This window comes from Rattus norvegicus, chromosome 8 (assembly GCF_021556685.1).
Source record: "Rattus norvegicus strain SHRSP/BbbUtx chromosome 8, alternate assembly SHRSP_T2T, whole genome shotgun sequence".
Classification (NCBI taxonomy): Eukaryota; Metazoa; Chordata; class Mammalia; order Rodentia; family Muridae; genus Rattus; species Rattus norvegicus.
The window spans coordinates 84,638,328-84,665,286 of NC_141541.1; the positions used below are offsets into that span (position 1 = coordinate 84,638,328).

Sequence of the window (26,959 nt, forward strand, 5' to 3'; positions counted from 1 at the left end):
TGTCGAGTGCGAGTAAGACATGTTCATTGCTGTCACTGTCAAACAATAAACACTCCAGTGTGGCTAGGCTGTTTACTACGCATTCTTTCTCTGTTCTGAGGCTGAGTGACAAGCACTTTGGTGCCCTATGGTACATGTTGGAGAGTACCTAGTCTTTCTTTGGTGGCTGTTTTTAATGCTGATGGGGTCTGTGTTGCAGTGAAAGGGAGCTTCTGCTGTTGCTTATACAGTCCAGCACAGTACCAAAGATGATGCAGTCACCATGGATGCAATCATGGAGGAGAGTACAGATTTGCATTGGTATAGACCCATCCCTGAGCATTATGAACTGCATAATCAAATAAGCCTACAAGACAGATGTTGAAAAATCATCAGGAGAATAAAAATCAAAATATTGAGGGGCAGCATATCACAACAAACCAAAACAACAACAAACCAAACAAAAACAAACCTGAACTGTTCTTGAAGTTTGGCTTGAGGTCTAAACATGATTAGAACTTGGAGAATTTTGACATGGGTGTGGTGGATGCCCAGTGGAAAAGCCTGATCTACGCTCAGAGAGCAGAGCGCAGAACAAGTGCATGGGTCAGTGTACAAAAGGGAAAGAAGCCGAAACAAGAAACACAGACAACTGTTTCAGACTGAACCGATGCAAGGCTAAGGGTGACAAGTAGAGACAGCCGGCTCTGGTAAACTGCCTGTGATTGGCAAGAGAGGAAGATCAGCAGACAGAAATACATACATAGGCTAAGCTCCAAGCTCCTCTAGTTCGTCCTGGGAGCTGTTTTCATAAAACTGTTTTGGGAATCTCAAGACAGTGATGTCAGTATACTCATCCCCAACCAAGCCCAGTGCCTAAATTTCAATTTTCTTTTCCCTAAATTAAAGATTAACTTTAAAAATACATTTCTATCTTATTAATTAAAGCTAATAAGCAGATTTGTTACAGTCCCAGGGTATTTTGTTGAAGGAGACAGCAGAGGAATAATATGCTGTATCAGCTGACAGTGCTTGCTAAATATACCAACTTGGTCAATCCAGCCTCAGTAGAGACATCAGGTATCCCTGAGTATCGATACATGAGGGAGTCTAGACAAGACAATTCACCCAAGGCCAGTGTATAAAACTTTTCAGCTAAGTAGCTAAATGGCTAATGACTTTCGACCAACGCTTTGGAGTTGATTTGTTACATAACAATGAATAATTAATGTGTTCAGCCTATAAATGAAGCCTTTTATGATTTTCATAATAAAAATCAATAAATTATAATGAATAGTAACAACACTTTAAACAGTGTATCACTTTCTGATATATGAGAGAGAAGAAAAAACAAAGCCAGAACATCACCTATTTTTTTTTCTTTTTTTTTTTTTTCGGAGCTGGGGACCGAACCCAGGGCCTTGCGCTTGCTAGGCCCTACCACTGAGCTAAATCCCCAACCCCGAACATCACCTATTTTTAGCAAGCACGAATTGTCTTTATAAACATTTTTGGTTTGGGCTGGCTGGATTACCTTTTTTTAACTTTTTATTTTAATTAATTAACTAATTAATTTGGTATCATGGAAAACGGTGGATATGTAGGTAAGCATATAAATAATAGACGATCTTTTAATTGGACGACTTACTGAAACATGATTTGCTGTGAAGCATGTGCTGGAAAGCCATGCACAAGGGTTCTTCACCCTGTGTGATGCTTCTGCAAGCACACGGCACCTGAAGGACTGTCCCGAAGGTTCCTAGGTAGGCTGCCCTGCAGCTGTCACTCCCAGAACAAGTAAGGTCTTGCTTGCCCAGCATACTAATGCAGGTCTCATCTTCACGACACTTCCCAGCCACATGGGGCCAGCATTCTGTCTGGAATGTTCGGTAGTATGTCCTAAAAGAAAGAGTGAAGAACTGGATTTAGTCTACAGCTAGAGTGACTTCACGTTAACATGTGATGGTCTCTACGGAGTGAAACAATGGCCTGGGGCAGAATGAGACGTTGGTTCCAAGACATAACCAAAAGCTGACTTAGGGAGTGTGGAGAAGAAGAACAAAAATCAAAATAACGAAACCTTGTAAATGACTCTCCTTTCCTGAGGCTGATTTTCCCTTACAGCCTAGTTGTATCCCAATGCTTTGCAGCATGATCTACTTGAGAGATTTATTAAAGAACTTTTGAAACCTCATATGATTTTGGAGATAACATTTAGACACCGTCCCCACCAAAAAAAATTTCTTTATTGTGTTTCCATGCTTTCATACCAAATAGAATTTACAAAATTACTTTGAGATTTTTTTTTTCTTTTTGATAGCAAAAACCTAAGGCTGTAGAACATATCTCCCTGAAAGAAACTTTGCAATTTCTAGTAACCAATCAGATCATCCTACGGGGTGAGACTGAAGGCCCGACAATGAAGGGTCAATGGTGGGCAGAAATACGTTAATTGAAGCCAATTAGGCATTCAAATTCTTGTTCTCCTATTTAAATTTTAATATTACGACAGCCTCCTGCAAGATGTACTTGGAGGTGGGAAGTTTCACTAATCTACTTTTTCCTCGTCCCAGTGTAACCCCGTTGACTAAGCCTCCTTTTTGTTTGTCTTCCAGAATTAATTTGATTCCTTTTAATTGATTTATTGAGGCCAATTGTCAAAGCCTAGTTTGGACACAGGCGGTGGATCCTCACATCTACCAATTGGAATACAAAAAGCTGGCCTAGGCTCCCAGGACAAAGCTGTAATCCCATGTCTCCCAGGAAGCTGAAGCAGAGGACCTAGTGTGAGATAAGTGATGGCTCCCCATAAGAGCAGCCTTGTGGTTTAGTCCACAATCATCACCGCCTGCGTTGCTTAGCTGTGTCTCAAACTGTCTACCTAAGCATGTGCTTCTGACCGATGGAAAGATAAATGCACTTTGAACATAAAATCAGATGTGTTACAAAACACCTTAGTGAGAGAAGGCGAGCCGGACAGGCTGAGCTCTGTTCTTTCTAAGCATGGCTACCTGCACATAACAGCTTGATGTCAGGTAGCAGCTAGAGTGAGAGTTTTAACTAAGAACACAGATTGCTCATATTGTCACTCAAAAGCTGTAAGAGCCCCTCCATTGCAGTAGCCCTCGAGCCCTGGTGCCTCATTCCATGTAATTTCTGGCTTCCTTTTCTGTTGCTTTCCCCTTTCACTGTTCCTTCAGAGGATGCCATGTACTTTCAGTGACTTTGCAATATCTTGCCTGTTGGATTGCTTGATGTTCTCTTCAGAAGTAACTTAAAAGACTGACTCAGTCATTTCTTCCAGTTAGGTCAAACACTCCTTACTGGTAGCATTTCTTGAATTGCAACATTTTAGGTCTATTCTTATCTTCTTTATTGTATTCTTAAGGGGGCTGTTTATTTGTTTTTGATATTATAACTTAATTACAACATTTCCCCCTTCCCTTTTGAGAGGCTAGGATCCCTCCCTGGTAGGGAGCGGCCATGGGAGTTTTCCAAGATGACCAACTTCTTCAAACTAACCAACCCTGAATTAAGTAAGAAAAACTCTTCAGTGGCTTAAAACAATCCCAGTCCTGTAGGAGACTGTATTTTTTGGTTTTGCAAACCCTCACTCTGCTTAGCAAAGGTTTTTTCTCTGTGTGTCTGCTGCATATGTGTGTTTCGTTGTTCACAATAAACACCTTTCTTTACTGCTCATTCTACCCTTGGTGCCTTAAGATTTCTCTGCTGCCCTGTCTATGGGGTTCAAGATTTCCCCTGTTTTCTAATTCTTTAACTGGTAGAGAAAACAGTCCTGATCCAGATCTCTAGACTTAACCATTTTCCTCCCTCTAATCCCCTTTCATCTGAGAATTGCTCATTACTTTATATGGTATACATTTTCTTTGACTAAACTGTCCTCTTCGACTAAAATAAACAGGCAAAAAGAGACATTCCTAACTGATGCAAAGATGGGTGCCTGATTAGTGTATATTCTGAATAAACAAACAGACAACCAGTTTTTCTTTCTTCCATGACTGTAATGGCTGGTTTTTGTGTGTCCACTTGACATAAGCTAGAGCCATCTGAGAGGAAGAAACCTCAGTTAAGGAAATGCCTTCATGAGATTCAGCTGTAAGGCCATTTTCTTAATGGGGAGTGGTGCCATCCCTAGACTGGTGGTTCTGGGTTCTGTAAGAAAGTAGGATAAGCAAACCGGGGGAAGCAAGTCAGTAAGCAGTACCCGTCTATGGTCACTGTACCAGATCCTGCCTCCAAGATCTTGTTCTGTTTGGATTCTTGTGAAGAAAAGCAATATAGAAGTATAAAGTGCATAAACCCACGTTTTTGGGTCATGGTGCTTTATTTTAACAATAGAAACCCTGACTCAGACAGTAACAGGTAACACGAAGATGAGAAAGGGGAGAAGTACACAAATCTACAGGAAATGTCTGCACCATGCTCACACTACTGTGTTCTTCTCAGTTCACAGCTTGAGAAAGAAAGTATTTGTTCTAAAGATTAAAGAGTTACCTTGCCAAAATTAACAACATTTTCAACACAACAGGCCATGAGTGGTGGTTCCTGCCTGTTAATCCAGTACTCAAAGAGGTGAGGCAGGAGGATTGTGAGTTCAAAGCCAGCTTGGTATACAGAGAAAGATCTTATCTAAAACGAACAAAAAACCCAACAACAACAAAGATTCCACAATCACATCAATAAAAAAAATTAACTACAAAGCTGATTGGGGACCAGTGAGATGTAAGAGGGATGAAGGCTAATTTTAAAAACCCTGACAAACTGAATTTAAATCACAGGACCCACATAGTGAAATAAGAGAGTCAACTCATAAAAATTGTTGTCTGTATGAACACACACACACACACACACACACACACACACACACACGCACACACACACACACGCATCCATGATAAATATGAACTTTGAAAAGATGATGTATAGTCCATCACTGTTCCACATAGCGAGTTTCTTTATTCTAAAATTCTGCATTTTACATTTGAATTTCAAAAAGGGCGCCACACATGTACCGCAGATTCAAAATGTGAATTGTCTGGCTCTATTTACACTATTTTGGATGATGGTGGGAGCTCTAGCAATGGACGGAGATCAGATGTTAGGATTGGACCATAATAAATAAGGTGCCGAAATAAGAAAGCAAGGTATGTGTGCTTTTACTCACCTGCATAATTCATCATTTCGGCAAGTGTGAATTACACTGAGGCAAGTGGGGGGTGGAACTACGTTCAGTGCACATGGCTTGCTGTGAAGAGTTTCTTTGGATTGTTGACAGGGTATATCAGATTGAGCACAGTCACAAAAAGCCAACATCTGGGCAGTGTTAAAAGGCATATTTTGATAGAAGAACCGTATGGCCGCTTGGCAGTGTTTCACATCACACAGATTTCCATTTGCTGTGCATGCTTTAAGGTAAAGGGCCAACTGTGCATTACAAACCACATCCCCTACACACGCCTCTGTCACTTCCAAACAAGACTGCATCTGTTTGAATCCTAAAAGCAATAAAACGCCCAAGTCACACAAAAGTAAGCTTAGGGTTGTACATATAGAACCGGCAAACAAAACTATGGGAATTCTACAAGCTGAGAATTCTACACAAAAGTGTACCAGGCTGATGGGATTTCTTTAAAGGCTTGATGGTGCAATATTTGAATCATCTTTCATCAATACTATAGACCTATTGTGATCCAGATTGTTCAGGAATGGACAGGACCAAAGTGGGGCTTTAGGCGATAAACATCCATGACTCTAAGTTTCTCAAAACAAGCATTTAATCTTCAGAAATAGAAATTGAACTATGTACCTGACAACGAGCTCAATGTCTCAAGTCAAAGTCATTCCTGTTCTGTCACAGTTAATTGCGAGTGTGTGGATAGGAAATTCTGAACAAAGGTTAGCACAGTTATTGCTGCCTAGGAAGATGCTTACATCCTGATGAAAACAGATACATATGACCACTGCCTCTGACGCCTCTACAGGCACACACAGAAACAGTTGACGTCAAACCTTTTAGCTTGTATTCTAAATATTCTTATGATTAATCCAAACCATTGGTTCCAGTAAAGAAGTATTTCTTCTAATACCCTAAAACAGAGGATGGAAGGGCAAAACAGTTCTCTTCATACTCATTGTTGGAAAGAACGCCAAGGTTTTGCTGCATAATTTCTGCAATTTTTAAGCCATACAAGTAATTTTGTATTGGCATATAATTGAGAATTTTCATAACATTTAAATCATAACATCTAGTTCATATAATGTAGGTAAAAATGATAGCTTATGCCTGTATCATGATATAAAGGAGTAGTTAGATTCCGTTTGTATTTATTATCTTTTTTCATGCTATCTAGAAAGAAAACAAAGAAAGTATTTCACTATTGAAAGGTTTTATGAATTTCCTAGAAGCTCTGAATGCATATGGTAAATATGTACAAATACAGGCAAATACATAAAAGCTTGTATAACACTTATTTAACCCTTGATACTTAAAATTAATGAGTGATGGGTGAAGAAATATGCAAGCAAATTGAAGAACCTCATTTTGTGAATTCACTTACTTGAAAACATAAATTAATGCTGATGACTGGATCATGTACAATTGTATAATGAAATAAAAAAAGAATCCAAAGAAAAAAGAACAGAGAAATAATCTCTGTACAAAAGAAAGGAAGAAAGAGAGAAAGGAAGAGAAATGTCTATACCAACAGATCATAAATCACATAGAAATGAGATTCAAAAAGTAATTTTTAAACCTGATTATTTAGGCTCTAAGAATTCTTAGGATTCATAGTTTTAGAGTTAGAGCCTTTTATTGACAGACTCTTTCACTGCATAAGCATTAACTGAGCTTTCCTGGGTACCAGGTGGCACACTTGAGAATGGTGGCATACAATCCCGGCTGCGGGCATCCCACAGTTTCGTCGGGAATAAACATAACTAAAGTCAACACAAAAGCCAAGAAACGACAACAGACCCGTGCAATCAGTGTTAAAGAAAGCAATGTGGTCATAATTTCATTTTAAAATATTTAATTAATGTTCTTATTTTGCAACTGTTAAGACGTCAAGCTTTTGTCTGATATAAACATCCTCTCATGACTGTGGTTGTCCTTCCTGGGCTCTCTTTGCTCCTTGCTCCTCAGCCCACGGCAAACCGACAGTTGTGCAACCATAGGCAAGTTCTTCCTCGTGCTGCGCGTTCCAACCTCAGAGACTGCATTGCCTCAGTTGTTGTTACTGTGCGTTTCTAGTTTTCTATTGATTAAGTCAAAAATCATCATTTCTTCTTGACTCCAACCTCTTATCCTTCTGACTAGGAGTTTCTATTTATGTGTTACTATGCCATATTAAATAAAATGCCAATCAATACATCAATCAATCAATTAATCTACCAACCAACAAACACAAAGTAGACTTTAGTGAGTCATACAGATTTTCTAAAATACAAACCCAGACTTACTAATACAATTAAACACTACAACTTGCAGCAAACTGACAAGTGTGTGTGCTATGGACTCAAATATATTCAAGAAACTGTCATCGACCCATCAATTTGTAATCACTTTATTTTTATTAACTGGATGATTCACAGAAGACACATATGCTTCTTCTATCCTTCCCACACCCATTCTTTAACACACGTCAAGAAAGAGACACATAGTTGGGCACAGTGGAGCATGTCTTTAATTTCAGCACTGGGGGTGGGGGTGTCGAGACAGGTCAACCTTGAGTTTAAGGCCAACCTGGTCTACATAGTGACTTCCAGGATAGCCAGAGCTACATAGTGAGACCCTGTCTCAAAATAACAAGGAGAGAGAGAGAGAGAGAGAGAGAGAGAGAGAGAGAGAGAGAGAGAGAGAGAGAGAGAGATCATATAATGTCATAACAAGAGACCAGAAAGGAAGAAAATTCCATCAAGAGGAGACCCTACAGGGCAATCTGAGCTTTCTGCTTCCAAACTGAGAGCTTCTTCCCTCAAGGTCATTTAGTCTATGGGGCTTTGTTCTCAGCCTGAGTAGAAACAACCAAGTCACTGTTTTTAGTATAAAAAATGAATTTCATTTCAGATAGTATACTATTTTTGTATGCTGTATATAATACAGTACAATAAACTATCTGTATATTAAATCCCAACCTCATGTCATTTTAGATGTATATATGTTATATTTGTATACATATACATGCATACACTTTTCCAAGAGTGTATTTTAAACAGTAGGTTCCTTTTTGAAAAGTAGTTAAAAGATAGTATGTTCTGGGGATAAACAATTGTGCGCCAATCAGACCTTCAGTGGAGTTATACAGTCATAGACAGACACATCAAAAATTACAAGACATTCCCAAATTTGGGTCAGAATCACTCCCATTTGTCCTCTCTTCCTTAATATAACAGAATCTGGAGCTAACAACTTTGGAATATTTTGATTTAAATGTCATAATCTCACAAAATATGCTTATAGTCAGCCAATAGATGTACTTTTATAAGGTGATAAATTGGATTAAGTATAACAGAAGACTGCTTTTCTACTGGTATTTAATGTAAATGAGATCCTCAAAGACAACTGCAAGAATTAGCCATGAAGGAGAGATGAGTTTGGGTTCTGGAGCCTGGCTCTTCTCTACCCTGCTTTGCTGTGGATGGCTATTTTCTCTCCGCGTGGAGTCAGGCAACGGTGTTTTTATCGATTGTATAAACTCCTGCATTTTTCTTGCATTGACAGCTTGAAATTTGTTATCATTTGGTCCTGCTACCATTCTGGCTAAAGACACCATGAACTTTGTGATAATCTTGAGTAGTCCAATAGACTTGTAATTTATAAATGAGTGATCCCTTCCCCTCAATTTACATCTTCTATGCAAATCTCATATCTCTGCACCATACATGGAATCACATATAAAGTTCACACTTAGTACTTGAGATCATCATTTGCATATTTAGTAAACATTAGAGACTCAAAAATGTACATATTGGATCTGGGATTCTCTGTTCTTTTCTTCCAGGCTGTTCATATTACTGAAAGAACGACAAATGTATCATTGGTGATAGTGACAAAAAAACCCAACCAAACCAACCAACCAAACGAACAAAACACAAACCCAAAACAAAAACCCCCAAAACAAAAAAAAAACAAACAAAGCAAAACTAAACAAAATAAAAAGCCTGGAAAATCTGTAGGATCAACTTCAACTCTTACTCATGTGACTCATGAATGTCAATATATATCCAGAATCTAAATTTTTTTTAATCAGTCCATCATCCAACATGCTTTTGCCACACAATCATTACAGTCGTGTAACAGTCGTGAGTACCATTGAGTGAGAGCTTACCTTTACACGTAATCTTCCAGGTATTGTGTTTACCCAGCAGGTCAGTGACTCACCTGGGCCATCACTCATATCCCTTAGAGATCCTCAAGAGGAGGACAAAGGATCAGTCTCTTGCAATAATAGAAGGGAACTCTGCAAGTCCACAGTGTTCTGTGCAAACACCCAAGTTCTTGTAGCAGTCACATTGCATTTCAGCTTCTCCATTAAATCCTGTGTTTGTTTCCAGGGATTCCCTGCTAAGCAATTTTCTCAGGGCATGCGTGCAACGTTCTTTTAGGAAAATGGCACGGGAAACTCCTTACTCGAGACTGTGAGAACCTGGAGAGCTATGATTTTGCTTGTGTAAGTTGCTCTTTATCTCAAGGGTTTAGAATGTATTATGAGGAATTAGAGGCGCTCTCTCTCTCCCTCCCTCTCTCTCTCTCTCTCTCTCTCTCTCTCTCTCTCTCTCTCTCTCTCCCTCCACCTCCCCCACCACCCTCCCCCCTCCCCCTTTCCCCCTCCCCCTTCCTCTCCCTCTCCTTCTCCCTCTCTCTTCTTTTTCAAGGTAGGGTCTCACTGTGTAGCTCTGGGTCTACTGGAACTCAATATGTAGACAAGGCTGGCCTCAAACTCACAGAAATTCACCTGCCTCTGTCTCCTGAGCACTGGGATTAAAGGCATGCATCATGACACATGTCCCTAAAATAGCAATTGCCTTCAATGAAGGACAGATTTCCTTCATTATGTGTAGGTCACTACATAGACCTAACACACTGTAAATGTTTCTTAACTGTTTGTACAATGAATAAATGAAAAATTGGCAATGTGCCTAAGTATTAAGTTCACATTGCTTTATTTTTCCTGAAAGGTACTTTGTCCATTTTCGTGGTATGGAGGTTTACAAACATTTAATTTCCAAGAGGAATTGAATAATAACCTTCTAGGTAGAGATGACAAATAGAATCAGAAATTAAATATTCTTTAGTTAACTCTTATTGCTCTCTTTAATGCTTCTCAATTCTTCCTTTAAATACCAACCTGAAGCAACGTCCTCCTTGAATCCATCTTGGTTGTCTTGACTGAAGGTGGGAATTTGTTCCATTTGAGCATCCTGTACGCAAATGTCTCCAAACAGGCTTTTCCTAATCTGAACGCAGTCTTTTTCTAAAGGGAGACCGCAGCGACACTCCCACAGGACCGTCTGTCTCAGGCGCTGTCTTAGGCCCACACACTTCAGTCGGCCGCTAAGAGTGCGACACTGAGCTGTTCCTGTGTCACAGGCGTTCTTAAAGTTCTCATGGAGCAGTGCGCAGTGCTCCGATTCCTGGCAGGCCTCGGCAGCCGCGACGCAGTCAGCCTTCCTTACAGCCAGTGAAGACGAATCTCTCCTTGGGAACCATCGGGGAACATTTGACCTTGGCGCCAGATTGGAGGGCAGTGGTGAGTCTTCTATGAACAGAGTAAAAGAATGGTTCAAGATTAAGTTCTTTTGCTCTTCATGTATTCATAAACTCTTTAGATACATTTTGTAGTATTTTACTTTCAAAAATATTGGAAAATTATTTCAAGGGATTAATTTCAAATGATCTGTAATTCAGGAAAATGGAGATAATAAGTTTCAATTGTGGATATATATAACATTATTACTGAGGTTTTTCTTGTTGTCTTCATTTACTCATCTACATTACACTTTGATAACTGACACACATTTTTTATTAACTTAAATGTGTAAATTTAATATATTATTTCTCATAGAAATTTTTATGAATTCCATTTTCTTTTGGAAAAGTGTCTTTACTTAGGTTCTCTCAGATTTTTTTTTATTTCTCCCCTTACAAATTTTAGGAGTAATTTTTCTTCCTAATTCCCTTAGTTCCTCATATAACTTTACTTCCACATATACACTATTTATCCATCCACATACATGCACATGAAGTAAGGCAGGGTAAAATAAAATACATACATAATTTATAATTTATACTTTGCTTTTATATATTAATAAAGTAAATTACTATTTTGCCATTCTCAATTAGCAATTTTCACCCTTTGGAGGTTATTTTAGTCTACATAAAGCCAGTAACCCATATTATGTTCACTCCATAGAAAGAAGAGGAGAAATACAACTTCACTGTAAAGCTCTGGGTTAGCATAGGCTCTGGGGTCTGTTTCTAAATATTTGTCTTCCTCTGAGGTTATTAATTAATTATTGCATAAGTGTCCCTCACATTTTCATCTTTTCATAGTTAACTTCATAGGTCTACAAGACAATCACAGTATAACTAACTTCAGGCTATGAAGATATTCGCTTACAGTATCAGCATGAAGTCTGTCCGTAGTTATATCTATGGAATGTGTCTTGAAACACAGGCTATCGTAGCATGTAAACATTTTTTTCAAGTAAGAGCACACCACGAATTGCTGTAAATCACATCCTTTAATAAGAATAGGGACCGTGTTGGCTGGTAGCCTGGGCGTGCACATTGAAATATATGTAAATGAAGGCTGTCCCTGTGTAATTAGTTCCTCATATCAGTCATTAAATATTTTAATAAGCTTTACATCTACTTAAATATCAACCTCTTTACTAATCTACACCAGCTATGACTATGAATATACAGATATGAAATAAACCAGGTTAAATTACATAATGCTAATAAACGTCTACTTTACTTTATGACGTTAGCCACTAGACTGCTTTACTCAGCTTTATGTCCATGTGCACCAGGGCCTAAGGTGGGTCTATATTAACTGAATCATAACTATTTTATGAATGAACATATGATTTTAATGTTCAAACTTTTTCGAGAAATATTTACGTAATAAAATTCAAGATAGTATGTTAAGTTTCAGGTACTATTCTGGAATCTTTGGCATTATCAAAATTGCCCAAACTTAAAAATGCAGTTGTGCATGTACTGGGAATGTTTTGGTATGCCAGGGAAGGAGAAAGAGGTCATTGGCTTTTGTTGTGTGTTTTGTTGTTATTGTTGTTTTCTCTGCAGTGTGATCAAAGGTTGTGTGGAGAGTGCTGGGACTGAACTAGATCGAATGGTGGGATGGCAATTGTCATGAACTTTTTCTCTCTAAGAGAGTTGTAGGCAGTCTGTTAGGGGCTCTTTGGAAGTAGTCTGTAATGAAATGAACTTAAGAGACCATTTAGGCCTGCACCTTCAGGCCATGAACTTGAGAGACCATTTAGGCCTGCACCTTCAGGCCATTGGATAGAAGGGTTCTGTTGCCTGGTTTGCCCATAGTCCACATTGTAATTTTAAGTGAATTTCTGTTCTGTGAAAATGGTCTTTGCATGTGAAATGCTTTCAACTTCTATAAATTTGCCTGTCCATGCTACCTGATGCTATTGTGTGAAAATGGAGTGAGGATGGTTACTAAGTTAAGAGTTTACTATCTTGAAAAAAATGAGTTACTATTTGAACAAATGTTTCAAATTATTGCAACTCATTCTACTTGTAACCTAAAACAAGGAAGGAAGACACTAATTAGTGAACTAATATCATTTTTGCTCCCTGTTGAACTGATTTGCTCCCACGTCTATAAATATTTACTACTTTCCTTGTCTTCTTTCTTCTGGCTTTTCAAATGTGATAATTCATAGTCTTCCTCCCTATTTCTAAAAGAAAGAAGGGAAAGGACATGAACTGGGAAGAAGGAGGGAAGAAAGATTGGCTGGAGGGGGTGGATGTTAGAATAATGAGAATGCACTTGTCCCCAATAGTTCTTCACCAACTTGACAACTTGTGGGTTCTTCAATTAAATTGTAAGATTTTTCTAGAAAGTGTTGGTCTTCATAATTTTTATGTGGTGCCATCCTGAAGGCCAGCTGTTCACCAAGACTTCATGATTATAATGGATAATCCCACTGAAGTATAATCTCATAATTCTCAGAACTACTGCGCTAGCTTGAAATTGTGTCACCCCCCCGTAGGTTTAAACATGTGACTTCTCACATTTTTTCCTTTACATTCTCTTCTAATCCCCCAGATATGACCTTTTCTTTTTGAAAGGCCAGTTCTGCATTTATCTGTTAAGTACACAACAGCTCCGTACAGCAAAGCATTAAATCTAATCTCTTCGAAAGACCAGTTCGGTTTCCTTACTTTCTAGCATCTGGTTTCTTTCTTGCGTGATCTTGCTGATGCTCCCCCATCCAGCACAACAAAGGATCTGTTGTTCCTCAAATGTTTGCTGCTTCATTTTATTACCTCTGCTTACAACAGCCGTTCGTTTTCCCTCCCCAGTGAGCCCAGTTCACCTTCCTTCTCCCCATTCTATAAAGTGTTTGAAGTCACAATTATTTCCTCCCCTATGATGTCAAGTACTCTCCGTCCAGGCTCATTGCAGATGAGTGCATGGCTCTCTGGTAGAACACAGCATGGTGTGCAAGGGCTACTTGGCATTTTCCCCTTTAGTTAGCGATTAGGATAATCTGAAATAGGGTACTGAGAATTAAACTAGAACTCAACAGGAAAGGTATCTTGGAAATCTCAGGTATCTGAGAACTTAAAACCTTCATAATGAACTGTCCATTAAAGGAGTAACGGAAAGGAAGAGAGGAATAGTTTGAAAAGACTAAACTTTTATAAACAGCACATTAGAATCTGTGGTTGCAGCTAAGATAGTGCTTAGGGGGGAAAATCACAATATTGAATGTTTGTATGAGAAAAAAAAGGAAACTGCAAATCAGTGATTACCAAATGTTTGTTTATATTCACAGACAGGACTCTCATCTCTAATTTTCAGAAACTGCTCTTTCTAAGAACAGTCATGACTGACTGCAGAGATTGGCAGCTGCTTAAGTCATTGAGAATAAGTGGCAGTTAAGTGTTCATCCCTAAATAGGGCATTCATATCCTTCCCACTAAGGCTTAAGGAACATTTGGAAGAGAGAGGAGAAAGAGTGTACAAACCAGAGATGTGGAGAAGTGCTATGAAATATTGCCTTTGGGGAATGGCACAGACCCTGAAAATATGATTTCATAAGAGTGCCATCTATGGGCTGGAGAGATGGCTCAGCGGTTAAGAGCACCCGACTGCTCTTCCAGAGGACCTGAGTTCAATTCCCAGCAACCGCATGATAGCTCCCAACCATCTGTAAAGAGATCCGATGCCCTCTTCTGGTGTGTCTGAAGACAGCTACAGTGTACTTATATATAATAAATGAATAAATCTTTAAAAAAAGAAAGAGAGAGTGCAGTCTACAGTGAGCCTACAGAACACCGAGCTTGTCAACAGTCAGTCATGAATGTTGAGGTATTCAGGGGTTACCGCCCGCTGCTGAACTACTGGCTAATGATGGTCTACGGGAGCAGTACTAGTCATGGGCTTCAGTTGTGGCTCCGTGTTGAGCAGAGGCTCCAATATATGGTTTCCAGCCCATGGTTACATAAATGGCCCTGGTCAAACTCAATAGGGGGAGAAAAAGAAAGAAAAGAAGGGGAAAAGAAAATGAATGGAAGAAAGAAACCCACGGAGAGGGCTAATTGGATGGAATAGATCGCTTAGATAGTGTGGAGGGTGCAGTAGTCAGAATACACTGCTGCAGAATAGTTTCTGTCAGCCTGACACAAGCCACGGCCTTCTAGGAAAAGAGAGAAATGTCTCCATCAGAAAAGTCGATAGGGAAGTTTGTGTGACACTGTACTACAACCAATTTAAGCTTATCCCTGACTAGCTTACAAAAAATGGACTCAGACTATGGTTATTTTATTTGGTTTTGACAATTACTGGTGGGTGGTAACCCCTAATCTACTCTTCTAACTGTTGGCCTGATTACCTCCTCAGAGGTGTATCCCTGATACTTGCTGTTTCTCCTATCCATGTGCTCATGGCTCCTCTCCCCTCATGGTGGCTTCCTTCTCTCTCTTGTTCTTCCTCCTCCTGTCTCTGTCTCTCTGTCTGTCTCTCTGTCTCTCTGTCTCTGTCTCTGTCTCTGTCTCTGTCTCTGTCTCTCTCTCTCTCTCTCTCTCAACCAGCCTACTCCAAATCCACCTTCCTCTAATTCCCCAGTAATTAGCTGTAAATACAATTCGCTAATTTTATTTAACCAATAGTTTTAAATCAAGGAACAAGGTTTGTACAGCAAAACCTTGTAGACTTGAGAAGTCACTCGTAGGCCTAGACCTACATAGGTATAGAAGTATGCATCACAATTTATAGCAACAGACCAAACCTCAACAGGACACTTTCAACAATGTTTGCTGAGGGAAGGTCCAGGCGACTGGTGCCATCCAAAGGGAGATAATCCTAGTTTATCCAACAAAGCAGGTAGAGATAGCCATGGGAAGCAAGCCTAACTCCTCCATGGACTCTATTTTGTTTCCTGCCTTTATGTTCCTTCCTTGAGTTTTCTTTGGTGATAGACTCTAAAGTATAAGTCAAATAAACCCTTTCTTCCCCAAGTTGGTTTTGGCTATTGAGGAGAGAAATTGTTTCCAGAGAGTAGGATGTTGATGTGATGGATCTGATTATGTGTTTGGGAAATTGTTATAGAAGCCTTTGTAATTTGGAGTGGAAAAGCCATTGAGTACTCAGAGTTTAGCGACGTGTTCTGTGGGAGCTTGCCAGTTACTACTGAGAGCAACACAGACAACAAAGCGTGGCTTGTGAAGTTTCAGATAGAAGTTTGTGATCTCTAGATCACAAAGATTCCATTGGATCCTTTTGTGTTACAGTTTGAGTTAAGAAGCTGTGGTTTTGTTCAGCTGGAGTTGACAAATCAGATGTAATGAACAAGAGTGCAACACTGCTGAAGCGAAACCTTTGCTTTCCTAGGGCATTGGATGCTGGATTCTGGGACAATTCAGCCTTAGTTGAAGTGGAGGTCTGAGGACTGCAGGGGCCATGAAGAAAAGCTGAGGTTCGCCACCAAGTAACAGGGTCCAAATCCCTAAAGAGAAGCCAGGAGCCTCCTGGTGGATGTTCTGCCTCCGTTACAGGAGACATCCCAGCATATTAGAGGTGCTAGGATCATGGGATGTCCACCAAAAGACAGCAGTAGGGTTGGAACTAGGCTACAAGGCGAGCTGTGTGACCTGAGGATGGTAAAGGCAGTGATGTGGAGCTTCTCAAGCTCTGTGGGCGCCAGAAGGTGAATAGATCCCAGACTCAGACCCTGAGTGAGTTACATTGTTGGAGCTTGGCTTTACTTTGTGCCCTGCTTTTTCCCTCTTGGAAAAAAACTTTCAAAAACAAATTTATTCAATGTAAAAAAGAATTATGCCATCAAAGCTCCTTATAAGATTACCTTAACTGAGTACAAAGGCAATTCTTTTTCTTATTTTTGTATTATGTTTTATTATTATAAAATACTATGTTTTATTTATTCATTGAAATTTTGGTACATGTTTACACTATATTCTGATCATATCCTCCCCTTACAGGTTTCTCTAACTTCCCCTAAGACCCTCCAGCGTGTCTCACGGCAGACTTCATACACTCTTCTCTATTAGTATCACCGTTAGCTCATGGAATCAGATTAATGCTCTCTATATATGAGTATGGAAACATCCGGTGGACAAGCTACCAGCATCAATATCTCCAAACAAAGTGATTCTCTACCCCTTACTAACCAGCCAATGGCAATGTCTCCTGTGCTATGGGTGGGGCTTCATGAGCTTCTCTCCACTCATACTGGGCTGTCGAAGGCTTTGTCTTGTATGGGGCTTGAGCAGGCACCCATAGCTGATGTGCATTGACTTGAGCATCAGCTCTATCTTGTCCAGAGGACAGCATTTCACAGCTCTCCCTCCCACCCTCCTTCATATACATTCTTTCTCCTCTCTCTTCCTCAGTGTTCCCTTGATGTAAGGAGTGGTTTGTTACAGGCAATTTCATCTACAGATGGGCATTCTTGCCATTTCCATTAAAAAAAGGAAGTTGAAAATGAAGGCCAATTTATGAGAAAGCACACACATTCATGTGTATGCGCGTGCACACACACCCACGCACACACGCACGCAGGAGACAACCTATCAGTGCATGAATGAAAAAGAAGATATCAGTACAACCTTTAAAGACATTTTAAAAGACTATCAGAAAATGTTAAGAGAAGCATATTACAGAGACAGAAGTCATAGTCACAAGGAAACTAAGAAAACAAGCAATATCTAATATCAATATATCAAATGGAAAATAAACAAAAAAAACTCACTCGTGACACAAAAACTAGGCTAATTCTATAACATTAGACTTACAAACTTACATTTTTAAATAGCCCATGATGAATTGTGTGAGAGTAATACTATTTAGACCAGTAAGTGAAGCAAGAGAGCGTATCAATTCTTTCTATACTGTTCTCAAGTCTAGAGAGAATGTACACTCTGTTTCCTAACAGCCATCATTAGATAAGAGAATCAGTAATATAACGTATGTCAATATCCTGCTTGAACTCAGACATGTCACTAAATATTAGCAATTTGAATACAGTAACTGTACAACAAATGAACAGACATTGGCTGAGGAAGGTTTAGGTTTAAAATAAAGAGTTGGATCAACAAATATTACCTGTCTTATTGGTGCACTTTTTTCCAAAAATTTTGTTTACTGTACAGTGGAGATCATCAGTGCAAAGACACCCTTTAAATTGAAAATGTTTTTCCACCAAAGACTGGATACTCAGGTTACAAGGCAATGGATTATTTATCTTGCAGGAGTCACCTGGATTTCATAATCACATATGACATTGAAGATATTAGTCTGGTTATAAATTTTTATTTCTTCTTCCTAAAGCACTTTTAATACATCGACCCAAGGAATCAATGAGTTAGTGAGATTATCTTCTTTTGCTAAAGGCTCTTCATAAAAGTAACCACCCCTCCCAGATTTTTAACAATAAATGAAAATACTATTGGCTATGGGATGAATTTTAATATGTGAATATTAAGCTTGTTATGGGGACAATGCTCAAAGTACCAGGCCCCTTGGTCCTTAATTTCCTCAGAGATCTCCAAAGAAGTCCTGTCTTTTGTCCCCCAAACGCTGAGTCAACACTGGGAGGGCGCACTGAAAGAGTAGGAGGGAGGGGACTTGAGTGTAGTTTGAGGAAGAAAAGGGAAGAGGAAAATGATATTATTAGATTTTAATTAAAATATACAAAGATTTAAAAGAAGAGAAAAATGAACCCAGGGTTGGGTATGTTGCTGCGTGGTAGGCCATTGCCCTGTTATATAAGTTACCAACCTATATCCCTCTTGGGAAGGTTGGCGGTGGAATGCACGAGCTGACCCTAGCGGGTATAGCCAAGGATCTGTAAGGTTCCCGTATAGTAGAGCGCCAATGTTTGCTATTCAGTAATATTAAAGCTGGTCTTACACAGGGTGACTTGGCTACAGCCTGGTCTAAGCTATCCTGTCAAATTAACTGTTTTGTTTGCTCCTTTGTCATAAACTGATATGGCATTATACTTTTATTCTCAATTTTTAACAAAAAGTTAAAGTTCTCCTAATACTTATAAAGCAGTTCATAAATAATGTTGAATAAAAAAGTCATTTATAATTACCTATATTTCATTTTCTGGTTTAAAATTAGCTTGCCTATACCCTAAACTTCTTTTCATTTCTTATTTTGAAAAAAACCTAATTGAACTATTTTATTTGTATATTTGCAGATATTTCTCTCTGCTGTACTTATAAAGTATTTTCTCAAATATTGTAATTTACTGCAAATTACTCAGATTTATATACTAACATAAGTGAATTAGTTCTAATTTATGACATATTAAATGTAATATTTTAATACAACATTTAAAGTTGCCTTAACAAAATACACATTTCATCATCAAAAATAAGTTTTTTAAGATTAACTTCTGACCTCTTAAAATATTTTACACTGAGCATATGTATGGATTCTGGGTTAGATAATTGTGTTCTCTTGTGGATGTAAATATTTCTGTTCTCTCTCAAGGCAGAGAAGAGAAGTTCTCTAGAACATCCTGTAGAATCCTTCCAGCCGTGATGATGGAGACCCCGGTAATGTTAGAACATTGCCACTGCCTTCTCCCAGAACACTCTGTGGGGGACAGGTAAGTGCCACTAAGAGTATATTATCAAATATTTATAGGTGGAGCGAGTGAAGAAACAGCATGTCATTTCCCCTTTTAAATCTCTCATTAAAGTTGTACAATATTCATGAAATGTTTAATTATAATAATCAAAGTAGAAAGAGAATTAAATTTATCATAATATAGATATAATTTTTAAAAAGACTTTGGCATAGCAAGACTAAGGGAATGTTTGTGTTATTGGTCTATTGCAGGGTTGGCTTTTAGAGAATGCTAAAATACTCTCATTGATATTAACTCAGCTACTCCAATATTTAGATGACTTTTGTTGCTGTTTGACAAATACTGGACATTGATAGACCGCTCTTATCCAACCGCCCTCCTACAACAACAAAACAAAACAAAGAATTGGGGGCATAAAACAGGCCCAAGATTTCGTGGGATTATGAGAGCAGCTAACCCCATCATTGTTCCCAGAGGTTGAAAAATCAGGTAACTCCATTTTTCTCCCACCCGGCACTTTTTATCTGGAAAAGCAGTTTCTGGGTGTGGCTAAACCATGGGCTCCTCCTTCCAACCATCAATCTTAAAAGCTCTCAGACTCTGCAGCCAGTGTAACTAATCTTCTGCACCTCCAGAATGCTCAGCGACTGGGCCTCTGACTGCTTCCTCTTAGACCCGAAGTCTGCTCTCGCAGGCTAAGGTGAGACTGAGTTTTCGTTTTCTCATCTCCCTCCCTCTGCCTGCTCACTTCTTACATGTTCTTGCAGTTACTACAATCTTTGCTGTAATCCCGCCCCTCTCTTCGAACGTTTGCACTACACGAGCTTTTAAAATATTTTAATTTGTCCACGACACAGTGGGAATAAAAATAGTACGCAAAATATATTATAAATGTACAAATGAGACTTTTTGATCACAGATATTTTTCTATTTCGTCATGGATGACTTAACACGATTAAAGTGATACTTTAATTTGTAAAATTTTAGTCGTGTTCTGAGAAGTATACTTGTAGGATCTGTAGGGAAAAATAATAATTTCAAGTTTTGGGAAAGCCACTCTCAATGTTATTATATAAGGGTCCATTAATAATTAAGAGAACTGTTTTGCAACGAAGTTTACTGACAATAAGCCAAGTGAGAATCAAGATGAAGCGGAGGTTTTCAAAGTAAAAATAATTTAGCTCCTATGGTTCTAGAAGATAACACTAAGTCTCATTGCTTTGTTGGGAAAAAGAAATCTTTTGGATGGACTTTACACATTGAGGTGTTTACCTGAGACAAGGCAGGCGTCTTCCATTGATCTCCATGACTGCTTACAGCCATCTGTATCAGTCAAGCATTGCCGCATGAAATATGCACAATCATTTGTTTGGGAAGAGGATTCGTTTTCTGAGCTTAGCCTCACGGCTTGAACAACGGTGACAACAATAACAAGAAAACAACATGTTTGCAATGTTACAGTTTGTGGAAATCAGTGAGGAAGATTCTCAAGCAAACAAACAAACAAATGCCCCCAACTGGACCTGGACTGAGCTCTACCATTCCTGGGTCTACAACCAAAGAATTCTCAGTCCACAAACCACAGAAACACTTACAGATCCTTGCTTGTTGCTATGCTGCTTAAGATTCTTAGGCAATGCTGGGAGGTGGTAGTGCACGTCTTTAACCCTTGTGTTCGAGGCCAGCCTGGTCTACAGAGTAGGTTCCAGGACATTCAGGGCTACACAGAGAAACCCTGTCTTGAAACTGCCCCTCCTGAAAGTTACAAACCAAAAGATTCTTAAACAAGATTATTATTTGACTACTCTACTCCTCACCTTCCATTTATTTCTCGACTTAACAATATTCTTATTCCTATTGTTCCGCCAAAACAACCTCTAAAACAATATTCACTATAATTTAGGTTCACGTGCACTTATGCGCACATGTGTAGGTGTTCATGGAGTCCAGAAGAGGGAGTCAGATCCCCTGGAGCTGGGCTGTGGGAACTCAGCTTATACCCTCACAAAGAGCAGCAGGAACTCTTAACCCCTGAGTCATCTCTACAGCCCCTAAATTACTTTCTAATCACCTCCTTAACAACAGCAAATGCAACACTTTTAAGATTGTCTCATCTGTCAGTCTCTGGTTACCTAGTTCCTTTGATGGTTAACCACCTCATGCAAGCATAGAGAGGGGGAGGGGGAGGGAAAGGGGAAGGGAGAGGGGAAGGGGGAAGGGAGAGGGGAAGGGGTAAGGGAAGGGGTAGGGAGAGTGAGAAAGGTAGGGGGAGGGGGAGGGAGATGGATAGGGGGGAGAGGGAGAGGGAAAGGGAGAACTCCCTGCTACCTTCTTAGTGCTCTGTGTAAGTTCTATCTTTCTCGTTCTTTTTTCTTCCACTCTCAAGGAGAATCCCATTTCTCTCACGGCTTGACGTAGCATATCTAGACTAAGGATCCAGTAATATATACTTTAATCCTAAAAGTTTCAACACCAATCCTGATAAAAAAGCTATTTTCTCTATGTGCATGCTCTAGACAAGACAGCAACGACGGCATTAATATAGGCATACGAAAAATTCATGAAAGACTTTTTAATGCATCCTCAGCTTCACTCTCCCAGATCTCTTCCTGCAGTTCGTGCCTCTGCACTTTGCCACTCCTTGAACATCCTTTTCTGTCTAATTGTCTGCTCTCCGGTTTGTTTGACTCAGTGTGGACCCTTATGTCACCGTAGCTGTGCACTTTCAGTACCGCCATTTATTTGCTATGTCTCTTTAATGACTCATATAAAATGGCTTTCATATTCCTTATCACATATAATTTAGAAGTCTCACAGCGGGGTTGGGGATTTAGCTCAGTGGTAGAGCGCTTGCCTAGGAAGCTCAAGGCCCTGGGTTAGGCCCCCAGCTCCGAAGGAAAAAAAAAAGAAGTCTCACAGCTTTCTGCAGTGTTCTCTGCCCCTTGGGGGACCACTCTCTGGTCTACAGTAAACACTCTAATTCTTGTGCTCTAGGCTACCACATTCTCTTTTAAATGATCATGATCATTATTAATGTTGCAAGGAACCCTTAACTTCACATTTTCTTTTCTCTACAGCCAAAAATTGCACACATTGCTCTTTGGTCTCCCTAGGCTTAGAAATCCCAAGGGTGTATCCTTTCTCTCCCTGTTGTATGTTCTCTAGGTTTACTGACCAAGTTTACAGGGGCCATTCAGGATTGTATTCTCAACATATAAATGCATGCTATGGGTATCGAACTAATATATGTTGATTTACATCAGATATAGCTCTTAATAGATAAGATCTATGTAAATAATTGATACGATATCCAGATATTTACAAGTTACTTTTAGAGAAGTTTTCTAAAATCAATCAAGAAAAGAACAATCCAAATTGAGTATATTTTGCAATTGAATCAATTTTTTTCAAACATGCAAAACAGACACTTGCTTAGTCAATTAATAAAAAAGTTCGAGAATCACAATGGAGTCAAGAATATGAATTATAAGCTTTGTTTGCACCAAGTCATTTTATTATTTTGAAAAGAGGGCGTTAATTGCGAATCCCTGGGGACAATGTAGAGTAATAAAGCATTAAGTAAATCAGTGCACTACCTCTTTGCAAACCCCATTTTCCAAGAAGAAGCCAAGAACATCGACTGGGCCATATATTCCACTTCCTGAGTTTCTACACCAGCCCATGTGTTTAGCTTACTGGTAGTTTTCTCTTTTGAAGATTTTTAAAATGTATTTTATCTTTGTTAGTGGCGTCTTGCCTACATGTGTGTCTGTGTACTCATGCATGATCCAAAACACAGCTCTCTCCTTCCTTACTCTGCCTTACTTGCTCCTGGCCATGGCTTTGGGCAACAGGAATTGGCTTTGTCATAAAATGTGACCATTTGATACCGAGCAAGAGCTGTGCAGAGATTTCCAGTCCTCATAATGGTAGGAATAATTTCCTTTTTTCATGCAACCTGGTCTCTGTGTTGATTTAGACAAGATGAAAGCAAGCGGCCACAGCCTTTTCCCTGAAAACCTTGAGGAGGAAGTGATATCGTTTGTGTAATTGGATATATTGCTGCAAAAAAATAAAAAACTCCCAGATTTATCTTTATAACAAAGCCATAAATACTAGAAACTAATAAGGAAACAAGGAAACATAGTAACGAGAAGAAGCAAACCTCTCAACACAAGGATTTCCGTAGAGACACTGAAAATGTGCAAAGGATCCTTTACTCCCCGGCTAATTTTCTTGGATTTGATTTATTTTGCTTTTCCTTGTTTTTAAAAGAAAAATGTAATTTAGAATAAACCTGCATTATTTCCTGGCTCTTATTTAGCCCCATTCATCAACCGCTATAGCTAATAGTAAAGAAAATATTCTGGTTTTGTTTATTAATTTCCAGTACGATCACAATTATTCCTCATCCTGAAATTGAGACATAGACTCTTAACATATCCTGAAGAAAATATTAACCTTCATCAATCATGTATCTACCAAATAGATTTTTGTGGGTGCCCTGACAAGTGAAAATGATTTGGACCAACCTCTTATAACAACCCAACCCAACCCAAGAGAGCAAAGTCCACAGTTTGCCTGCGGGCCCTGAGTGTTAGTCAAGAGGTAGAGCATTTAAGGCAGAGCTCAGCACCTTTGCCCAACTCAGCTGATCCTGATTATTAAGGTTAAAAAATAGATGGTTGGTTTGTGTAGCTCTAGGTGTTATAATCTTTCGAAGCTAAACAGATAGTTAAAACTTTGCTATCCCTTAACGTACGTATATACAGGACAATTCTATTTTTAAGATATTCTTGCATATATAGGAACTGCATATATCTTAATAAATTGTTCAAAGTCATTTAGGTTGCTTTGCAGTACCAGGAGCAACGCGATGAGCCATGAAAGGCTCATGTTTTTTTCTTTTTCTATTGAGCAAGAAAAAAAGTACAAGTTAGTAACATTAATTAGCGTTTCTTATGACATAACTCGCATAAGCTTAGATGCAGCAATCAGTTTACAAAGAGTTAAGATCGCAACAAATTCAGAACTAGCAGCATAGCTCACTCACCCAGGAAAATGAACACTAGCATGTTGGCCAACTGGAGCTGGTCACCTGGGAGAAAGGCAGATGAACTGACACCGACCAACATCCCGACTGAAATTCCTGAATAAATGGTTCCGTGTCTGCTTTTGCTTCCTAAGAGCATATTCAGTTAGTCAGCCTCTGATGTCACTGGTTCCTCACCAATTTGTTTTGAGCTGTGAACTTTCCTAATTATGTTCAAATTCAATTGCTCTCCTCAGCGTGTGAACCCAGGATATTACACTTCCTCCAGAGCTTGCAAACCAAATAACAGGGGAAATGATGCATTCTCAGCACTTCAGCTAGAACTCTAAGCTTTGCCCCCTGAATGCAACAGTCTTCCAAGAAATTTGACCATGAAGTCTCCTATTCATGACTCGTTCTCATTAAGTCAATTGCTTATAAATAAGCAAATTAAGGATTCAGAAAAGAAGCAAAGGCGACCAAGAAAAATTATTGCAAATCCAAGTTACATTCAAATGAGAAACTGATTATGTCTCAGGTTTACAAAGGCTTCAGACCCCAACATGACTAGAAATGATACCATTTCTGTGACATATCTGTGACATAGTTCTTCAAAACTTGAGATGGAAAATTACTCCTTTCAGGGATGCATAGCATCTCCACAGGAAGTTAACTATTCATGGTGTTGTCCTTGCTCTGTCTTGGAGGCTGTAATTCTTCATTCAAGTCTACAACTTCCTTGATGTGTGAGGACACAGTTACTCTGATTCCTTTGTAAATCTGTGTCTGTAAATAGAAAGTTTTATGTTTAGCAAGAACTTAAGATAAAAATGGGCAAATGAAAGAGAATCATCCGTTCCTGTGGCCACATAATTTACTGATTTTATTACATTGTTAATGTTCATTTTACAGAAGAAGAGAAATTAGATTTTATTTTCAGACTGCATAGTTTCCTAAAACCCAATGAACTGAAACTATAGCATTATAAATTATCTCTGTAGATTTAATAAATGACAGTATCAGACATTACTTCCCTGAAAATGGATTGATTATAGCTTGGTTGTAAATCATATTATGCTCGAATGTATATTTTTGTATAACAGAAGTCTACTATGGCAACATTATACCCAGAGCTTTATTTAACAGTAGAAATATAGAACCAGAAAATTAATCTCCTGCCTTTCTGAGGGCAAGAATTAAATCAAAGGGGACAAATCCCAATGATATACTAAGTATAGCAGTGGCTTGCATGAGACGCCTCCAGAATGGGGATATATAATTCACAGCAATGTTCTGGGAGAGATAATTACAAAAGTTTGCTGAGATCCGAGGGGGAATAGGGCTAGACTTCACCTCCTGATGGAGAAGTACCAGCACAACCTTGCAAACACAGTGTATGAAATGAGATCTAGCTTGGTGAGGCAATAATTGGAAGCTAAAATCTGGCATACCGTTTAAGCGCCAACAGATTTCATCATTGACTCATGCTGGCTCATTCTGTTACATGATTATACTTCGATATAAAACCTACTACAATTTCCATCATGCTCCTGATAGTTTCATTACCTTCCTTCCCAGTTTAACCCTGTGTTACACAATTATTCACATTTTCCCTCTGGTACCCTTTGTGATTTTCAAATACAGTAAAAATATGAACCTCTAGGTTTAATTATCTTTCTTTCTCATCTAAGTAATCACACTAAGCAATTGAGAAAAGAATAGTTCTCAATTTACTGGTTATATTAGTCCGGGTTTTCTAGAGTATTAAAAGTTATAGCATCTATCTGTATGTCTCTGTGTCTTTCTGTTTCTCTGTGTATCTCTGTGTCTCTGCATCTCTGTCTCTCTCTATCCGTCTGCCTTTCTGTCTGTCTGTCTGTCTGTCTGTCTCTCTCTCTCTGTGTGTGTGTGTGTGTGTATGTGTATGTGTGTGTGTGTGTGTGTGTGTGTGTGTGTGAGAGAGAGAGAGAGAGAGAGAGAGAGAGAGAGAGAGAGAGAGAGAGAGATTAAATGATTTTCAGGCTATGGTTCAGCTAATCCAACAATGACTTCCATGGAAAGTTCAAGAATCCAGTAGTTGTTTAGTCCAGGAGACTGGATACATTATCTGATCTTCAGTATACACTGGAATCCCAAAGAAGTAGACTTCAATGCCAGAGAAGAAACGAATTTGCCAGGGAGAGCAAGAGCAAGCAGGCAAAGAGTAATAGCTCCCTTCTTCTATGTCCTTCTATGTCCTATGAGGCGACCCTTCCCACCTCAACAGATCTGAATTAAAGACATCTTTCCACATACATATGAGGATTGGAAGCGGACATTCCCACTTCCAATTAAACAAAAGTCCTTCACAGGTGTGCCCCTTCTGCTTGGGATTTTAGTTAATTCCAGATGTAGTCAAGCTGACAAGCAAAAATAGCCACCATTGGTGATTTTTGTAATCACACTGTTTTAATTTTTGCCTTGACCAGGACTTTGACACCAGTAGCCCTTTCTCAACTGTACTCTCCGAAATGGCTCCTACAAACATTCACAAGCCATTGAAATCTGCCTCTGTGCAACTCTCGCTACTTGGCAGACATCTAGCTCCCTGTTACAGAAAAT

At 39.1% G+C, this 26,959-nt stretch overlaps 1 protein-coding gene across 3 annotated transcripts in view; it reads right to left on the reverse strand.

The window, feature by feature from the left end:
- Gfral (GDNF family receptor alpha like) overlaps positions 1–24,605 on the reverse strand; it is a 45,392-nt gene extending 20,787 nt beyond the window's left edge. The window contains 7 exon segments of one of the 3 annotated variants that reach the window (NM_001401789.1): positions 1,628–1,878; positions 5,165–5,495; positions 10,347–10,757; positions 17,829–17,981; positions 18,237–18,326; positions 20,599–20,733; positions 24,380–24,605. In NM_001401789.1, the coding sequence (NP_001388718.1) occupies positions 1,628–1,878; positions 5,165–5,495; positions 10,347–10,757; positions 17,829–17,981; positions 18,237–18,326; positions 20,599–20,733; positions 24,380–24,401 (1,393 nt within the window). In that variant the 5' untranslated portion in view covers positions 24,402–24,605. 3 annotated transcript variants of the gene reach the window in all.
- Positions 24,606–26,959: the final 2,354 nt, after the last annotated feature.